The 16,982-nt window shown below is 45.7% G+C and overlaps 1 protein-coding gene across 1 annotated transcript; it reads left to right on the top strand.

The window, feature by feature from the left end:
- Positions 1-5,543: 5,543 nt before the first annotated feature.
- On the top strand, positions 5,544-6,843 carry LOC147425151 (uncharacterized). The gene has a single exon (XM_086500603.1). The coding sequence runs from the start codon at positions 5,802-5,804 to the stop codon at positions 6,327-6,329; it is 528 nt and encodes a 175-aa protein (XP_086356729.1). The 5' UTR covers positions 5,544-5,801; the 3' UTR covers positions 6,330-6,843.
- The last annotated feature ends 10,139 nt before the right edge of the window (positions 6,844-16,982 follow it).

Here is a 16,982-nt window from a genome sequence, read left to right as displayed (position 1 = left end):
TCATTAACGTGAAAACCAAGAAAAAATCTTATTTGCCTTGCAAGCACTTGTACTTCATTTTCTTGAGAGTGCTTGGATTGAACCAAAATGAAAACATGGTCATATATCAACCTGCACTAGGCAAGGTGGATGTCTACAATGCTCTTAGCCGTGATTGCACATATCCAAACTTAGAGTAAAGCCTAATGATGGGATAATTTTGTGACCCCTTTTTCCACTATGTATTGAATTTGGCACAGTTGGTTTGGATTTTGGTTTAAAATCCCTTTAATTTTTCTTATTGGGAACAAATATCTTGGTGCTAGATGATTCGTGTGTATCCTTGTGTGTGTGTGTGTGTGTGTGTGTGTGTGTGTGTGTGTGTGAGAGAGAGAGAGAGAGAGAGAGAGAGAGAGAGAGAGAGAGAGAGAGAGAGAGAGAGAGAGAGAGAGAGAATATTTTTTGAATCAACCCGCTCGATTCCCAAAAAGCGATCGCTAAAAAATATTATTCATTGAAAAAGTATGTTTGGAAGTGGCACAATGCCTTCAATAAAAATGTAAGTTCCTTTGAAGCCAAACCCTGGTATGCAATATCGAGTGGCATGGACAATAGAGGCTGTCAACGACTAGTAGATCACAACATATGGCCGTGTCCACCATGCATACATACAAGGCCAGTGGGTAGCACCCTATGTGAACACATAGGGTCAGCAAGTAGTGCCTTGTGTGAACATCATGCATAATCGATCAGCAATATTTTGTGCAAACACACAAGGTCACCAAGGCTAAGGAAATCTAGAGCTCCAAGCCCTTGCATACCTACATAATCCGAAGCACATCTTTTCTTTTTTTTTGCAAAACTCACAATGGTGAGTATAATATATTAACAAAACCAAAGCAATTACATTCTTGCCATGCTCGTGAGACGAGTCATGACCACTTCGGCAGCTCTTAGATACATCGGCTGATGGGGGAGCCACCCCTTGACCATAGATGATCCCATACATTCACCTTTTCACTTCCAGGGTCCTGTTCCACTCCTCTCAGTTCCTTTGATTTCCAATGGCGATGATTGTTACCCTGCTTTCTTCGACTATCTCCGCAAACTTAGCTACCTCCAGGGAGTTCTTGAAGATCCGACCATTCCTTGTCTTCCAAATGTGTTTAACACTAGTTCTGTAATTGGACACTTAAGTGTCCTTTTCTTTTACCAAGTTTTGGCAATTTATTTGTCAAGCTAGAAGAAGTTTTTTACACCTTGCTTCTACCATAGATTGGTTATGAGGGAATGAAAACACTGGTTTTTTTCCATATCAAAATTTAAATACAATCTGTATGGAGAGAATTTTGGTAAGTTCTAAGACATAAATTTTAGTAAAATTTCATGTTGTTTTGTCAAAAAAATCATAAAATTATTATATATTTTTGTAGATATGGCCTTTTTAATGTTTATAAAAGCCAAGTGTTTGGTTATGAGGGAATGAAAACACTGGTTTTTTTCCATATCAAAATTTAAATACAATCTGTATGAAGAGAATTTTGGTAAGTTCTAAGACATAAATTTTAGTAAAATTTCATGTTGTTTTGCCAAAAAAATCATAAAATTATTATATCTTTTTGTAGATATGACCTTTTTAATGTTTATAAAAGCCAAGTGTTAGCACTTAGTGTTACAAAACAATGGAATGCACTTCAAAGATAAGTTTTCAAGTCACATGCAAGCTATAGACATAATTTCATACTTGAGCATGTGCTGAATAAGAGCATAATTTTGGTCTTCCAAAGGTCCCCTCATGAAATTGGTACTATTCTAGTGCAATTTGACAACTATAAATGACTTTCTATGTTTAAACCAAGAAACTATGTATTTTTTGGGCTCCCTAACTCAATTAAATCTCGTTGCTTGAACTCTATCTTGAATTCTTTATCATGTAAAAACTCTTGAAAATCTTGAGTTCTCCATAATAACATTGAAACCAAGGTTTTAGGCACCCCAACTGTGTATATACCACGTACTTTGATACATTTAGTTGATCTACATGGAAAGTTTGATATTATTTGAGGTTTTGAATGCTTATGTATCAAGAATGAAAATATGAAAGTTTTCTCTTATACAGCTTTAAATATTTGAAATGATCCAGTAATTGTTGCATACCAAAGCCCTTCTACTTGCCACCTTCAGTGCTCAATGGAAACGGCAAGCAATGTATCACTTTTTAAAACTCACAAATACATCAGAAACATATTTTTCTTTGTATACAACGATATGCTTAAAATGACCATATCAAACACATGGAACTTTTCATTATTTTATATACTCCAAAGTTAATTTTTTTGCACATGAAACTTTTATTATCTATAGCAAAATTGTGGAAGAGTCACCTAAAATCTTCTACAAGGTCGCTTCATTTTTTCTTGAGCTTGTAAAAGGCGATTTCTTCGAAGCGCCAATTGCAGTCTTACGAGGGTTAACGTGATGAGTATAGTTCTTGATGATGATAAATTCTAAAATGCAAGGTTATATTTTTAAAAGACTCTCTAGCTAACATATTTAAGCATATCAAGAGGGTTTTCTTAAATAAACCATCTAATTTAAGTAGCATTTAATTTAAATTTGTTAAAAAAGGACACTTAAAGTGTCCTGTTTTGGTACTAAACTAGTGTTAAAGTAGCGATGCCTCACGATTTGCATAGCAATGAGCAATGCATGGCTCTTGAATGTCTTCCCTCCCAAGAAGAGACCATTTTTGAAAAAACCTACTTTCTAGGTCTTTTGGACCCATTTGTAGATCTTGCCTGCAAGACCACAAATTGTCGGACACTCTCTGAACCGATGAGAAAGGTCTTCACAAGCCATTTTACATTGCGAGCATCTATCTGGACCAATTTCCCTGGCAAGGACCTTCACTCGAGTTGGGATGGCTCCCCATAGCACTTCCATAAGAAGACCTTCATCCTATCCGGCCATTGAGGGCACCAAATTTTCTTGACGATCGTTTTCCACCTTGACTCTGGCCAATTTTTCCCCATTTTTTATTTAGCAGGAAGAACCAATCTTGTGATTCCATAAGAGCGAGATATACATCCTTTGTTTGGGGTTTTAGGAATTGTCTATTCACAGGCCAGTGCCAAGCTTTCCATTGGAGCTTGGATGCTGCATAGTTCCGCAGATACCACATAATGAGCTGGTCAAGGGCTCTACTATGACCAACAATGTTTCTATCCCATCAAGGATAAACTCAAAATCTAGTTGCTCGGCTCATTTCCAACAACCTTTTTTGTAGTCCCATAATTGGCCTATACGCCTAATACCTTTGTTATTAACCTTCTTGTCAACTTCCCTCCAAAAATGGGTCAGAAGGGCGCCTCGAGCCTTGGATAGCCAAGGGGACCAATGAGTATTAGAGTTGTGGAAGCACCTAGCCAACTCTCCCCATTTCAAAGACCCCATTGCTCTGTTGCGTTTTTGAGTGAGCTCACCTGTCGTACCCCCAAGTTTTAGTATGGCCCATTGCGGGGCCAACAACTTGTCGTGCACCTCGATCCCTTTCCATTGTCCTCCTTGCGGGCACATCTTACATATATAGAATCAAAATCCTCTTATTGACATTGCAAGTGGGATATTTGAGCATCCACATAGCAGACAGGAGGGGTACCCCTTTGAACTCCCCAATCCCACCAAAACAAAATTAACCAAGAGCAAATCTTTCGTTCAAAAAAATCAATCCTTGTCCAACATTGCTTTTGTAAAATCCAACCACACCTCAATCTTTTTTTTTTTTTTGCAAAACCCACAATAGGTGGGTGATAAGATTATGTTAAGATCACCAAAAAAAATTACAACACCAGACCTGCTCCACCCCGAGCCATGCCATCAACCGAGACAACCAAATATGAGACCCACAGTATACTCAAGGTACATCGACTAACTAGGGGAGCCACCCCATTCCATCAAGACTAGACCGACTACCAAGCATAGGGAGAAGAAGCACACAAAAAAAAACACATCGTCTGATGAAGCAGAGAGAGTACCCTAGATAAGGACAAACCAGGCCTGATGGTTGCCACCAAGAGGGAAGCACTACCACTGCAACTACCTTGCCCACCGAGCCACACAATAGACCATAAAGCCGATAGAGAACCATAATTGCCGACGAGTACCACAACTGTTTTTCTCCGTCTCAGTGGTGGAGGCCAGGCGCTCTCGGATGGGATTCTCTTGGTGGTATTTTCAACCACCCCTCCATCTTGCCATCTACAACTCAAACATTTATTTCGGACCCAAAAATCTATATTTTTTAAGCGTTGCATTGTACTGTCGCGTATTCAAACTTTTAGAAATCCTAAAATTCTCCTAACTAGAGCAATTTTTACCGTTTTGGGACCGTTCCGGACTCGATTGACGTTTGGAAATGTCGGACGCGATCACAAAATCAAATCCCACACATACACACAATTTCCAGCATAAAAACTCACTGGAACCACCATATATGGCAAACACACCCACATCCAGTTGTACTAAGACCTGTCAAATTGTATATAGTTCATCTGATTCCCATTTTTCTCACAATGCCCACAAAACGGCAAGACAACGTAAAGACAATAAGGGAGGGCAATTTTTGCATAACTTGGAGCTAAAATATGTGCTCTATAGCTCCTATGACGTTCTTGAATTTGGGCTTCTACCACCCTAAGTTGTTTGTCTTTTCCTCATTAACAAGTTCAATCTCATCATGACCAAACAAGCAACATGCAATTTGTGCACGCTCATAAGATTGAGATTGTCATGCACTCTTCGGGGAGCCCCCCCCCCCCCCCCCCCCCCCCCCCCCCCCCCCCGACAAAAAAGAAAAGAAGAAAACACCACACCAAGGGGCACGGGGCAACTCTCCTCCTCTCTTCTTCTTCTTCTTCTTCTTCTTCTTCTTCTTCTTCTTCTTCTCTCTCTCTCTCTCTCCCCCCCTCACACACACTCACTCACACACACACTCACACACATGCATGCATGTGATAATTCCACGACACAAATCACTCTTTCTATCAACACAATTGTCAATGGCTTAGAGCGTATTCACACGTTGCAAGGGTAGCGTTTTGGGTGAGCTCATCACTCTTGGCGACTATGAGTATCTGCAACTAGTTGTCGTTTTTGGACGATGCATGAGAGAGATTAGAGAAAGGTGGGGCAGCATTTTCCCAACTTTGCCCAAATCGGCAAAGTGGAGGTTACAAGGATAGTGTTTTCAAAAGCCGACAAACCAAGTTGATGAGTGCAAAACATTGCAACTATACCGTGCGAATACGCCCTTAGATAGGTGTCTATTTGGTTGGGCAAGGTAGATGGTAACTAACTTTTCTCTGTACCGATCCAACCTGAGTTCTTCCATGGATACAAATTCTTTTTGTCCCCATTTGAGAGTGTGGTCGACTTTTTCGGAGTTGTGCAAAGCTGACAAAGTGGACTTGAGAGACACTCTCTCATTTGTCCCAAGTTCTTGGAGTAAGGCATGGGTCACAGCACCACATGAAATCCTAGGTCTTAATCGTCTATTAGCAGCTCGTCTTTTAGCTTCTAATGAGCTTGTCCTTTAGGAAGGTTACGGGCCGGGCCCTTGTCTTATTGTTATAGAGAAACACTACGTGTCTTTTGTGTCCTGTTGTAGCGAGGAAGAAATATATAAACACTGTGCGTGCTTCTATAGTCCAATCAAAATCGCAAACGTGCTTCTCTTGTGAGCTGTGTGCGCAAGCGACCCTTCATCTCTATCTCTGTCTGTCTCTCACAAGGCAATACTAAAGTAATTTGCAGAGACTATAAGGATGAGCTTTTTGTGTGACATGAATGGAGGCCTCTATAATTGCGCCACCTTTGATGGGTGTGGAAGCTCTTGCCTCGGTAGCTCCGACATTAGCCAGCGACCCTATCACCGCAATTGCAAATGCCAGCTCCACAACACCGATATTGACACCAGCAGCCCTCGCCTCCGAAGAAGCAATTCAAGAGTGAGCATGACCATGAGCCCCTCTGCCTGCAACCTGCAATCAGCCAACGATTTAGATGCAGATCATCATGCGGCGCACACCCCGTCGCTCTTGCGCAGCCGCTCCTTGAAATGCTCCTCTAGCTTCTCCGACCTATCGGCCATCGCCGCCGCTGGCACAAGCGGATCCCGTGCTCTGCACAGATCGAGCTCCGGCTTCACTAATCTGGTAGGTTTGAGTGTATTCCCCCCGTTCGGCAAAAGCGATAACCCCTCACTCTTCTTCGACGACACCGGCAGCTACGACGACTTCGATTTCACCAGCTTCGCCCTTTATGTAGATTTCGACGGCAGCGCTATGCCGTAGCTAGCAGGTGGGTCCTCATTCTGATAGAAAATGTCTAGCTTCTATTAGAGGGTGTCATGCAGCCATGGAACCCTTGGGGGCAATCTACCTCCACGTGTCAACAAGGTACAATTGCTTACCATGAGCTAGGTGGGTTCAATGACATGATGTAAGCCCTTGGGAGCCGCTCGTGGTGGTCGAGCCGTCGACGACATTACGTGATTGCACCCCGTCGTATGTACGAGTGTGAGGTGTGATTCTTCTTGTATACTTTTATGGTGTATGAGGGGAGCGGCCGGGCGTGCCCTACCCAACTCCGAAAACAAAAAAAAAGAGTGTGAGGTGTGGATATCTTGTGCATTGGATGCACTTCTAACCGGTCCTGGTTGCTTCAACTCTTGTGTCCAGTCTCAATTTTCCTACCTGTTCTGATGTTCTAGCAAAGTCACCCCCCTTTTCATGGGAAGGCATACTTCAAATATCCTCTCCCAGCTTAAAAGCAAACTTCATACATCAAACCTTCTTTCAATTGTAAAGTTTTTACCATTAATTTTAGATGATCTACTTAGAGGGGATTTTTGTCGTCTCTGTCTCTCACACACACGGACAGAGTGTCGCACACATTTGTGTAATGTGAGGTCTGCTCTCTATTGTAGGAAAATTACTAGTAGGGGGACCCAATCACGTAAAATTCGAAATTGCACGGAATCAAAAGATATCCGATGCCAGGTATCGGGCATCACAGTAGTCAGTTGTGCGGGGAAGGCAACTGGTAGGCAAGCAGTAGATGTGCACGAGAGGAGCACGCGACGCGCAAGGACTGAGGGTGGTGAGCAGAAGAGGAGGCGGCCATGTGCAGAGGGGTCGACTGATAAATTTGTTTTATTTCAACGATCACCGCTCTGGAACAGCTGAACATCGGTGCTTACTTGGTTACGGGGAATCAACCAATGCATCCCATGGTGTGGGTACGAATTAGCGCTGTCAATTTTGTATGGAAACAAGAGCGTGGTAAGAAGTCGCGGGATCAAAAAGAATCTTGGAATGAATTGAATATAATATGCAGTGCCCAGTATTAGGAAAATTTTATGGAAATTAGTAGTAGAACTTGCTTGGGCACGTAGGTTTGTATTTTAAGTCTTGTCCAAGGCTTGTATATGCAGCTACGTTTTTTCATGGTTTTTGTTTTTTGTTTTTCTTTCTTTCTTTCTTTTTTGAGAGAGAGAGGGGGGGGGGGGGGGGGGGGGGTAGCACACAAGGAACTTTATTTTGATTCCTATATAAGAAAACTACAGTGAACTAGTATAGAAAGGTTCAAATTTCATTTAAAAATAGCTAGATTATCTATACTAATAGATAATGGGGGAAGGGATTCCGGCCCCTCCCCCCGGACATGTGTCCAAACCTCCTCAGTCCGGCACTCGCAGGCAGTGTGGTCAGAGAGAGAGAGAGAGAGAGAGAGAGAGAGAGAGAGAGAGTTCGAAGCTTAGAAAGCTGGAGCCTAGAGCTGACAATAGGGAAGCCGTCAAATCAGCCGTCAAATCAAAGATCGAATCAGTATGACATGGCGTTTGTCTCAGATTTGCAAAATAGAGACCTCGAAGCTTCCAACTGAGAGCAGTGCATGCACGCTATAGAGAAGAGGCCGGGTGGATCTCAGTGAGCCGGTGTCTTTGTGCCAGCACTCTAGCAGTCCCCAACTCTCCAAGTCCCGAGGGCGGACTTGGCCATAGCTAGGCGATTGCTGTCTCTAAATCAATACGTGCATGGATCAAAGCAAAGCATTGAGAATGGTCATCTCCTCTTTCGATCAGAGGTCAAATCAATACGACATAGCATTTGTCTCATATTTGCAAAATAGAGACTTCGAAGCTTCCAACTGAGAGCAATGCGTGCACGCTATAGGGAAGAGGCCGGGTGGATCTCGGCGAGCCGGTGTCTTTGTGCCAGTACGGGCCTGCTCCATTTCTTCCTCTTGCTTCAACCTTCAAAGTTCACGCACATCCTACAGGACATGAGGGACTCTATTTTTGGGTGGAATCTATTTTTCCAGCTCCCTCCCCCGGACACCTGTCGTTGCCTCCTCACTCCGACCAGTTTCGACAGCGTGCCCTGCACTCAACGCGCTCAGTGAGAGAAAATGGGGGAATGCGGGGAGAGAGAGAGAGAGAGAGAGAGAGAGAGAGAGAGAGAGAGAGAGAGAGAGAGAGAGAGAGAGAGCGAGAGAGAGCTTTGCCATGTTTTTATTGCTGTGAGGTGAAGGCTACGGACAATAAAAAGGGGCCATTGGGGGCCCACAACAATTTTCTATGCTGAGCTGCAGATGCGGCAGGTACAAAAAGAGCAATGCCACCACCAATGCCTTCAAGTTTTGTGGTGGCCCATGCCTATTCCGTTGGGAGAATAAGAGCCCACGAGAATTTAGAGCAGTGCCACAACCATGCCAGTGCCATTGGGAGAATTTGAATTCGACCTCAAACTAAGAAGATGGCCTCTAACGATAAGGTTGACACCACTATTCCTCTCTTATCCACTATTTCCCTGGTATCCGATCCTCTCTCCCCCTGTATAGCCATAGCCTGAAGGCATTGTGCTTCCTTCCACACGGCCTTGCTACATACAGTTGATTATTGGGTACTCTCCCCTCCCAAACTACCATAGATTCTGCAACTCCACCCCCATTATCTAATGTGCCACTACCAAGTACTTTTGCAACACGGTTGTGACGACTTGAAGCCATTCTTAACAAGTAAGGGTAAGTCGGTACAGTGGTAAGCATGTGATGAAAGCAAGGCGGGGACGGGGTGGTAGCTATGGTGAGCTGCAAATGCGGTAGGTACAAAAAGGGGCAGATCTGAAGCATATGAGCAGGTGGATGTTTTCTCAACTAGAAAAGCTTGTGGGCGCAGAGCGAAACTCGGGCAAGGAGGACGTGGAGGCAATATAGGTGTGTTTGAGAGGGTGGGCAAGAGATGCCATAATAGCTGGCCAACACTGGAGATGAGGGTGGGGAATGGCATCGACACACAATGTCACCACCAATGCCATTCAAGTTTTGTGGCGGCTTCCTTCCACACAGCCTTGCTACATACAGTTGATTATTGGGTACTCTCCCCTCCCAAACTGCCATAGATTCTGCAACTCCACCCCCATTATCTAATGTGCCACTACCAAGTACTTTTGCAACACGGTTGTGACGACTTGAAGCCATTCTTAACAAGTAAGGGTAAGTCGGTACAGTGGTAAGTATGTGATCAAAGCAAGGCGGGGACGGGGTGGTAGCTATGGTGAGCTGCAAATGCGGCAGGTACAAAAAGTGGCAGATCTGAAGCATATATATGAGCAGGTGGATGTTTTCTCAACTAGCAAAGCTTGCGGGCGCAGAGAGAAACTCAGGCAAGGAGGACGTGGAGGCAATGTAAGTGTGTTTCAGAGGGTGGGTAAGAGATGCTATGATAGCTGGCCAACACTAGAGATGAGGGTGGGGAATGGCATCGACACACAATGTCACCGACAATGCCATTCAAGTTTTGTGGCAGCCCATGCCTGTGCCGTTGGGAGAATAAGAGCCTACGAGAATTTAGAGCAGTGCCACAACCATGCCAGTGCCATTGGGAGAATTTGAATTCGACCTCAAACTAAGAAGATGGCCTTTAAAGATAAGGTTGACACCACTATTCCTCTCTTATCCACTATTCCCCTAGTATCCAATCCTCTTGCCCTTTGTATAGCCATAGCCTGAAGGCATTGTGCTTCCTTCCACACGGCCTTGCTACAGACAGTTGATTATTGGGTACTCTCCCCTCCCAAACTTCCATAGGTTCTGCAACTCCACCCCCATTATCTAATGTGCCACTACCAAGTACTTTTGCAACAGGATTGTGACGACTTGAAGCCATTCTTAACAAGTAAGGGTAAGTCGGTACAATGGTAAGCATGTGATGAAAGCAAGGCGGGGACGGGGTGGTAGCTATGGTGAGCTGCAGATGTGGCAGGTACAAAAAGGGGCATATCCGAAGCATATGAGCAGGTGGATGTTTTCTCAACTAGCAAAGCTTGCGCGGACGCAGAGCGAAACTCAGGCAAGGAGGACGTGGAGGCAATATAGGTGTGTTTGAGAGGGTGGGCAAGAGATGCTATGATAGCTGGCCAACACTGGAGATGAGGGTGGGGAATGGCATCGACACACAATGTCACCACCAATGCCATTCAAGTTTTGTGGCGGCCTCCTTCCACATGGCCTTGCTACATACAGTTGATTATTGGGTACTCTCCCCTCCCAAACAGCCATAGATTCTGCAACTCCACCCCCATTATCTAATGTGCCACTACCAAGTACTTTTGCAACACGGTTGTGACGACTTGAATCCATTCTTAACAAGTAAGGGTAAGTCGGTACAGTGTGGTAAGTATGTGATCAAAGCAAGGCGGGGACGGGGTGGTAGCTATGGTGAGCTACAGATGTGGCAAGTACAAAAAGTGGCAGATCTGAAGCATATGAGCAGGTGGATGTTTTCTCAACTAGCAAAGCTTGCGGGCGCAGAGCGAAACTCAGGCAAGGAGGACATGGAGGCAATATAGGTGTGTTTGAGAGGGTGGGCAAGAGATGCTATGATAGCTGGCCAACACTGGAGATGAGGGTGGGGAATGGCATCGACACACAATGTCACCACGAATGCCATTCAAGTTTTGTGGTGGCCCATGCCTATGCCGTTGGGAGAATAAGAGCCCACGAGAATTTAGAGCAGTGCCACAACCATGCCAGTGCCCTTTTGTGGCGGCCCATGCCAGTGCCGTTGGGAGAATTTTAATTCGACCTCAAACTAAGAAGATGGCCTCTAAAGATAAGGTTGACACCACTATCCGTCTCTCATCCACTATTCCCTTGGTATCCGATACTCTCTCCCCCTGTATAGCCATAGCCTGAAGGCATTGTGCTTCCTTCCGCAGGGCCTTGCTACATACATTTGATTATTGGGTACTCTCCCCTCCCAAACTGCCATAGGTTCTGCAACTCCACCCCCATTATCTAATGTGCCACTACCAAGTACTTTTGCAACACGGTTGTGACGACTTGAAGCCATTCTTAACAAGTAAGGGTAAGTCGGTACAGTGGTAAGCATGTGATCAAAGCAAGGCGGGGACGGGTTGGTAGCTATGGTGAGCTACAGATGCGGCACGTACAAAAAGTGGCAGATTTGAAGCATATGAGCAGGTGGATGTTTTCTCAACTAGCAAAGGCTGCGGGGGCGCAGAGCGAAACTCAGGCAAGGAGGACGTGGAGGCAATATAGGTGTGTTTGAGAGGGTGGGCAAGAGATGCTATGATAGCTGGCCAACACTAGAGATGAGGGTGGGGAATGGCATCGACACACAATGTGTGTGCCGCCAGAGTGAGGTAGGGGGTTAATGGATATGTGATCAAAGCAATGCACTCACGGAGACACGGAGCACTTGCAAGCTCCACTTATGAGCAAAGCCAAGATCCTCAGCCCCACGTAAGAGGGTAAGAGAGGGCATGCCGCCGCCGAAGGCGACGCCGTTTTACTAGTGCTTCTTATTCCAAAAATTTTTGGCCTGCCCCAAAGGGGTGAGGCCTTGCTGATGTCTTCCCTTTTTTATAATGAAAAAGAGGAGGTTAGTTTTTCAAAATACATCGACCAAAGCACCACCAATCATGACACATTTGATCTTCAACAACAGTGGCTAGGGATCTCCTTGTGAATTTTCTCACCTATAGCCACATCATGTGTAAGGCCACGAATGTTCAAGGTGAAAGCACAGGTGATCACATCTAGTGAAAAAACTTTGCATATTGAGAAACGACGATGCGTTGCATGCAAACAGAGAGTGGGGATTCACATGAAAAAGAATAACCTATTTGAATATGAATATGAGAGATGGAGAATCTATGTAGATTGCCATAATAAATTGGGACCAGCCAAAATCAAAATTTAGCACACATGTGGATTTTGATTTAGCTCAATTGCGGAAGGTAGAAAAGAGGACCTCTTTTAATATTCTTTGCAACACTTCCTGTCCACAGCATGGAAAGTAGACCTCGTTTCCCAATGATATACATGACATGAAGTTTCCAACATACCTTTTGTTTATGTTATTATCCTATAGAAAAATATGTAGGTGTGCAAAAATATGTAGGTGTGCAAGCAGTGAGGTACACCTTTCAATTTTTTATAGTGCTTTTGTTTATAGATTTATATACTTAAAACTTGGATATAGGCACAAATATGAATGCATGTGTGTATACATCTGTATATGTGTTTGGGTGTGTTATCTTTAAAAGAACAACATCAGCTAGGGTAAAGGAGCCAGTTGTAACACGGGGGCCTTTTAAAAGTCACTAGTAAAACGGTGCCACCTTCGGCGGTGGCATGGCCCCCCCTCTCTCTCTCTCTCTCTCTCTCTTGCTCGCGCCGGTTCAAGGCAAGGGGAAAAGGAGAAATTCCACCCCAAAATAGAGTAAAATAGTGTAAAAACCCAAAAAATAAACCTAAGTTTCTAAAATTTCCTCTTGGCAAATTCAAGGAAAGAAATTTTTGTAAGTTTGGAAAAAAATGATTTTGCCCAATCACTGTTTGCAATGCACGCAAATAAGCATGTAGCTCGCGCACAAAGAGGCACTGTCTATTAGTCGCCCTCTCTCTCTCTCTCTCTCTCTCTCTCTCTCTCTCTCTAGCTCTCTTTCTCGCTCCCCCTCCTCCTCCTCCTCCTCCTCTCTCTCTCTCTCTCTCTCTCTCTCTCTCTCCTCCTCTGTGTGTGTGTGTGTGTGTAAAGCTCTCTCTGTCGCTCTCTCGCTCTCTCTCTCTCTCTCTCTCTCTCTCTCTCTCTCTCTCCCCCCCCTCCCTAGCTCTCTCTAGCTCTCTTTCTCGCTCCCCCTCCTCCTCCTCTCTCTCTTCTCTCTCTCTCTCTCTCTCTCTCCTCCTCCTCTCTCTCTTCTCACTCTCTCTCTCTCTCTCTCTCTCTCTCTCTCTCTCGTGAAGACGTTAATATATCATTTCATTCATCTCTCTCTCTCTCTGCTCTCTCTGCTCTCTCTCTCCCCCCCCTCCCTCCCTCTCTCTCATCTGGAGTCTGTGGAGGGCGGACGACACCTGTGCTGGCAAATCTTGTAAAGGGGTGACACTGAGATCCCCTCCTCCTCCAACACCTACGGTTCTCCTCTTGATGCCCACTGGCCTACAACCAGTGTTCGAGAAAAATGTGTCTCAGCTTAATGTCGTGCCATTTTCAATTTCAAAACTGCCGGTTTAAGGCAAGGGGAAAAGGAGAAATTCCACCCCAAAATAGAGTAAAATAGTGTAAAAACCCAAAAAATAAAACTAAGTTTCTAAAATTTCCTCTTGGCAAATTCAAGGAAAGGAATTTCGTAAATTTGGAAAAAAATGATTTTGCCAGACCACTGTCTGCAATGCACGCAAATAGGCATGTAGCTCGCGCACAAAGAGGCACTGTCTATTCGGCGCTTGCTACTCACGACCTCGTGTGCGTGCGTGTGTGTGTGTGTGTGTGTGTGTGTGTGTGTGTGTGTTATGGTTTCGGCATAAATGTGATGGAGGCATGGTCTGAGTTAATGAGAAAGGACGTAGAGAGAGACGTCTCTCTCTTTTCGAGCGCAGGTGCAGGCTACACTGAGCCCGCCGCCTCTGAGTCTGCTACCTGTGTGTGTGTGTGTGTGTGTGTGTGTGTCCGCGCTTAGAGAGCACTGCCCGGCCACCTCTACTGAGTCTGCTCTCTCTCTCTCTCTCTCTCTCTCTCTCTCTCTCTCTCTCTCTCTCTCTCTCTCTCTCTCTCTCTCTCTCTCTCTTCGCAAACAGGCATGTAGCTCATGCACAAAGAGGCATTGTCTATTCGCCGCCTGCTACTCACGACATCGTGTGTGTGTGTGTGTGTTATGGTTTCGGCATAAATGTGACGGAGGCAGGGTCCGAGTTAATGAGAAAGGACGTAGAGATAGACGTCTCTCTCTTTGCGAGTGCAGGTGCAGGCTACACTGAGCCCACCTCTGAGTCTGCTGCCACTGTGTGTGTGTGTGTGTGTGTGTGTGCGACCGGCCGCCTCTACTGAGTCTGCTCTCTCTCTCTCTCTCTCTCTCTCTCTCTCTCTCTCTCTCTCTCTCTCTCTCTCTCTCTCTCTCTCTCTCTCTCTCTCTTCGCTCAGCCCACCTTTGTGTCTGCCGGATGAAGGTCGTGCTGCCCTGTGCCGGGGGGGGGAGGGATTTCCCTCCCCCATTATCTTTAGTATATAGATGTCATTTTCAATTTCAGAAATGCAAGTTGAGGGCGTGCGGAAAGGAGAAATTTTGCCCCAAAATAGAGAACTCTCCCCCCCCCCCCCCCCCTCTCTCTCCCGCTCGACTGTGCGACGTACGCAGTGTTCAAGAAAAATGTGTCTCAGCTTAACATCATGTCATTTTGAATTTCAAAAATGCCAGTTGAGGGCGAGGGAAAAAGGAGAAACTCCGCCCCAGAATAGAGAAAAACAGTGTAAAAAACCAAAAAAATAACCTAATTTTCTAAAATTTCCTCTTGACTGTGGATGTATGTTTGTAAAATTAAAATGAATTTCATTTTGTAAAAAAGGGTTTTGCTCTCTCTCTCCTCTCTCTCTCTCTCTTGTACGTGTGGCCGTTTGGTAACGCGAGCATGTGGGAGCAAGAGTGCGCAGTGCCGGCGGCCCTGCCTCGCATCCCGTCTCTCTCTTGCGCTGTGCACAGTCAAGGCAAGGGTAAATTTGAAGGGTAAATTTTTACCTATCCTTCATTAAGCTACATTCAGGCAAACATTGGAAGGGCTACTCATAGATTTCTCAATATTCTACCCTTCTTCTGAAGGGTAAAAATATATTTGCCCTTCACTGAAGGGTAAAAGTGCCTTCGAAGGGCGTTGAAGCCTTCAAAATTAGACCTGCGCGCAGTCCCCTCTCTCTCAGGCTTCAACGCGAACAGACAGGAGTTCGCAGTGCCGGCGGCCCGCCTCGCGTCGCGTCTCTCTCTTGCGCTACGTGCAGTCCCCTCTTTCTCAGGCTTCAGCACGAACAGTGGCGGAACAACGCATTTGGCTCAGAGGCCACTGCCGCAAGGGCGTCGAGATTAAGCAGATAGTGACGCATTTGGGTGGGGGGGGGGGGGGGGGAATTCCCTCCCCCTTTATAGATAGTATAGATTCATCTCCAAAGCCTGAATAACCAACTCAAATTTTAGTTTTAGCATCTCCAAAGACAATCAGTCTGCTTAATCTCACAACCATGGCTATTTTGGGAACTTTGGAAAATTTGAACGGCAATGAAATTTAAGACAAAGAAATTTGAGGGGTATTTTGGGAATTTCCACAAATTAGAGGGGTAGTGGGCACCTGTGCTATGTAGCGCCGTCAGAGGGAATTAGAGGGGTAGTCCCGTCTCTGTGTGTGTGTGTGTGTGTGTGTGTGTGTCGCGCGAAGGGCAGTACGGAGCGTCGTCTCTCTCTCTCTCTCTCTCTCTCTCTCTCTCTGTCTCTCTCTCTTCGTGCAGTGTCTGTGCGCTGCCGCGCGCCAGGGCACACTTACCGGATCATCCTGCTTCCGCCACGTGTCAATGGGGCAGCCATAATCCCCTCCCCCATTATCTATTAGTAAGTTTGGAAAAAAACGATTTTGCCTGACCACTATCTGTAATGCACGCAAATAGGCATGTAACTCGTGCACAAAGATGCACTTTCTATTCGCCGCCTGCTACTCACGACCTCGTGTGTGTGTGTGTGCGTGCGTGTTATGGTTTCGACATAAATGTGACGGAGGTAGGGTCCGAGTTAATGAGAAAGGACGTAGAGAGAGACGTCTCTCTCTTTCCGAGCGCAGGTGCAGGCTACACTGAGCCCGCCGCCTCTGAGTCTGCTACCTGTGTGTGTGTGTGTGTGTGTGTGTGTGTGTGTGTGTGTGTGTGTGTGTCCGCGCTCAGAGAGCACTGCCCGGCCACCTCTACTGAGTCTGCTCTCTCTCTCTCTCTCTCTCTCTTCGCAAACAGGCATGCAGCTCGCGCACAAAGAGGCAATGTCAATTCGCCCCCTGCTACTCACGACCTCGTGTGTGTGTATGTGTGTGTGTGTGTGTGTGTGTGTGTGTGTGTGTGTGTTATGGTTTCAGCATAAATGTGATGGAGGCAGGGTCCGAGTTAATGAGAAAGGACGTAGAGAGAGACGTCTCTCTCTTTGCGAGCGCAAGTGCAGGCTACAGTGAGACCGCCTCTGAGTCTGCTTCCTGTGTGTGTGTGTGTGTGTGTGTGTGTGTGTCCGCGCTCAGAGAGCATTGCCCGATCGCCTCTACTGAGTCTGCTCTCTCTCTCTCTCTCTCTCTCTCTCTCTCTCTTCGTTCTCAGCCTTTGTGTCTGTCGGATGAACGTCGTGTTGCCCTGTGCCGGGGGGGGGGGGGGGGGGGGGGGATTTCCCTCCCCCATTATGTTTAGTATATAGATAGTCCCGTCTCTCTCTCTCTCTCTCTCTCTCTCTCTCTCTCTCTCTCTCTCTCTCTCTCTCTCTCTCTACTGTGCGACGTACGCAATGTTCAGAAAAAATGTGTCTCAGCTTAACATCATGCCGTTTTCAATTTCAAAAATGCCGGTTGAGAGCGAGGGAAAAAGGAGAAATTCCGCCCTAGAATAAAAAAAACAATGTAAAAAACCA

This window comes from Adiantum capillus-veneris, chromosome 25, assembly GCF_014529385.1.
Source record: "Adiantum capillus-veneris isolate H3 chromosome 25, ASM1452938v2, whole genome shotgun sequence".
NCBI classification, from domain to species: Eukaryota; Viridiplantae; Streptophyta; class Polypodiopsida; order Polypodiales; family Pteridaceae; genus Adiantum; species Adiantum capillus-veneris.
The sequence above is the reverse complement of the archived record's forward strand: the minus strand, read 5'-3'. Positions and strand labels throughout refer to the sequence as shown.

What these genes read in the sequence shown, in the direction of transcription:
- LOC147425151 (XM_086500603.1), top strand. Translation starts at nt 5,802, where the DNA reads ATGAGCTTTTTGTGTGACATGAATGGAGGCCTCTATAATTGCGCCACC.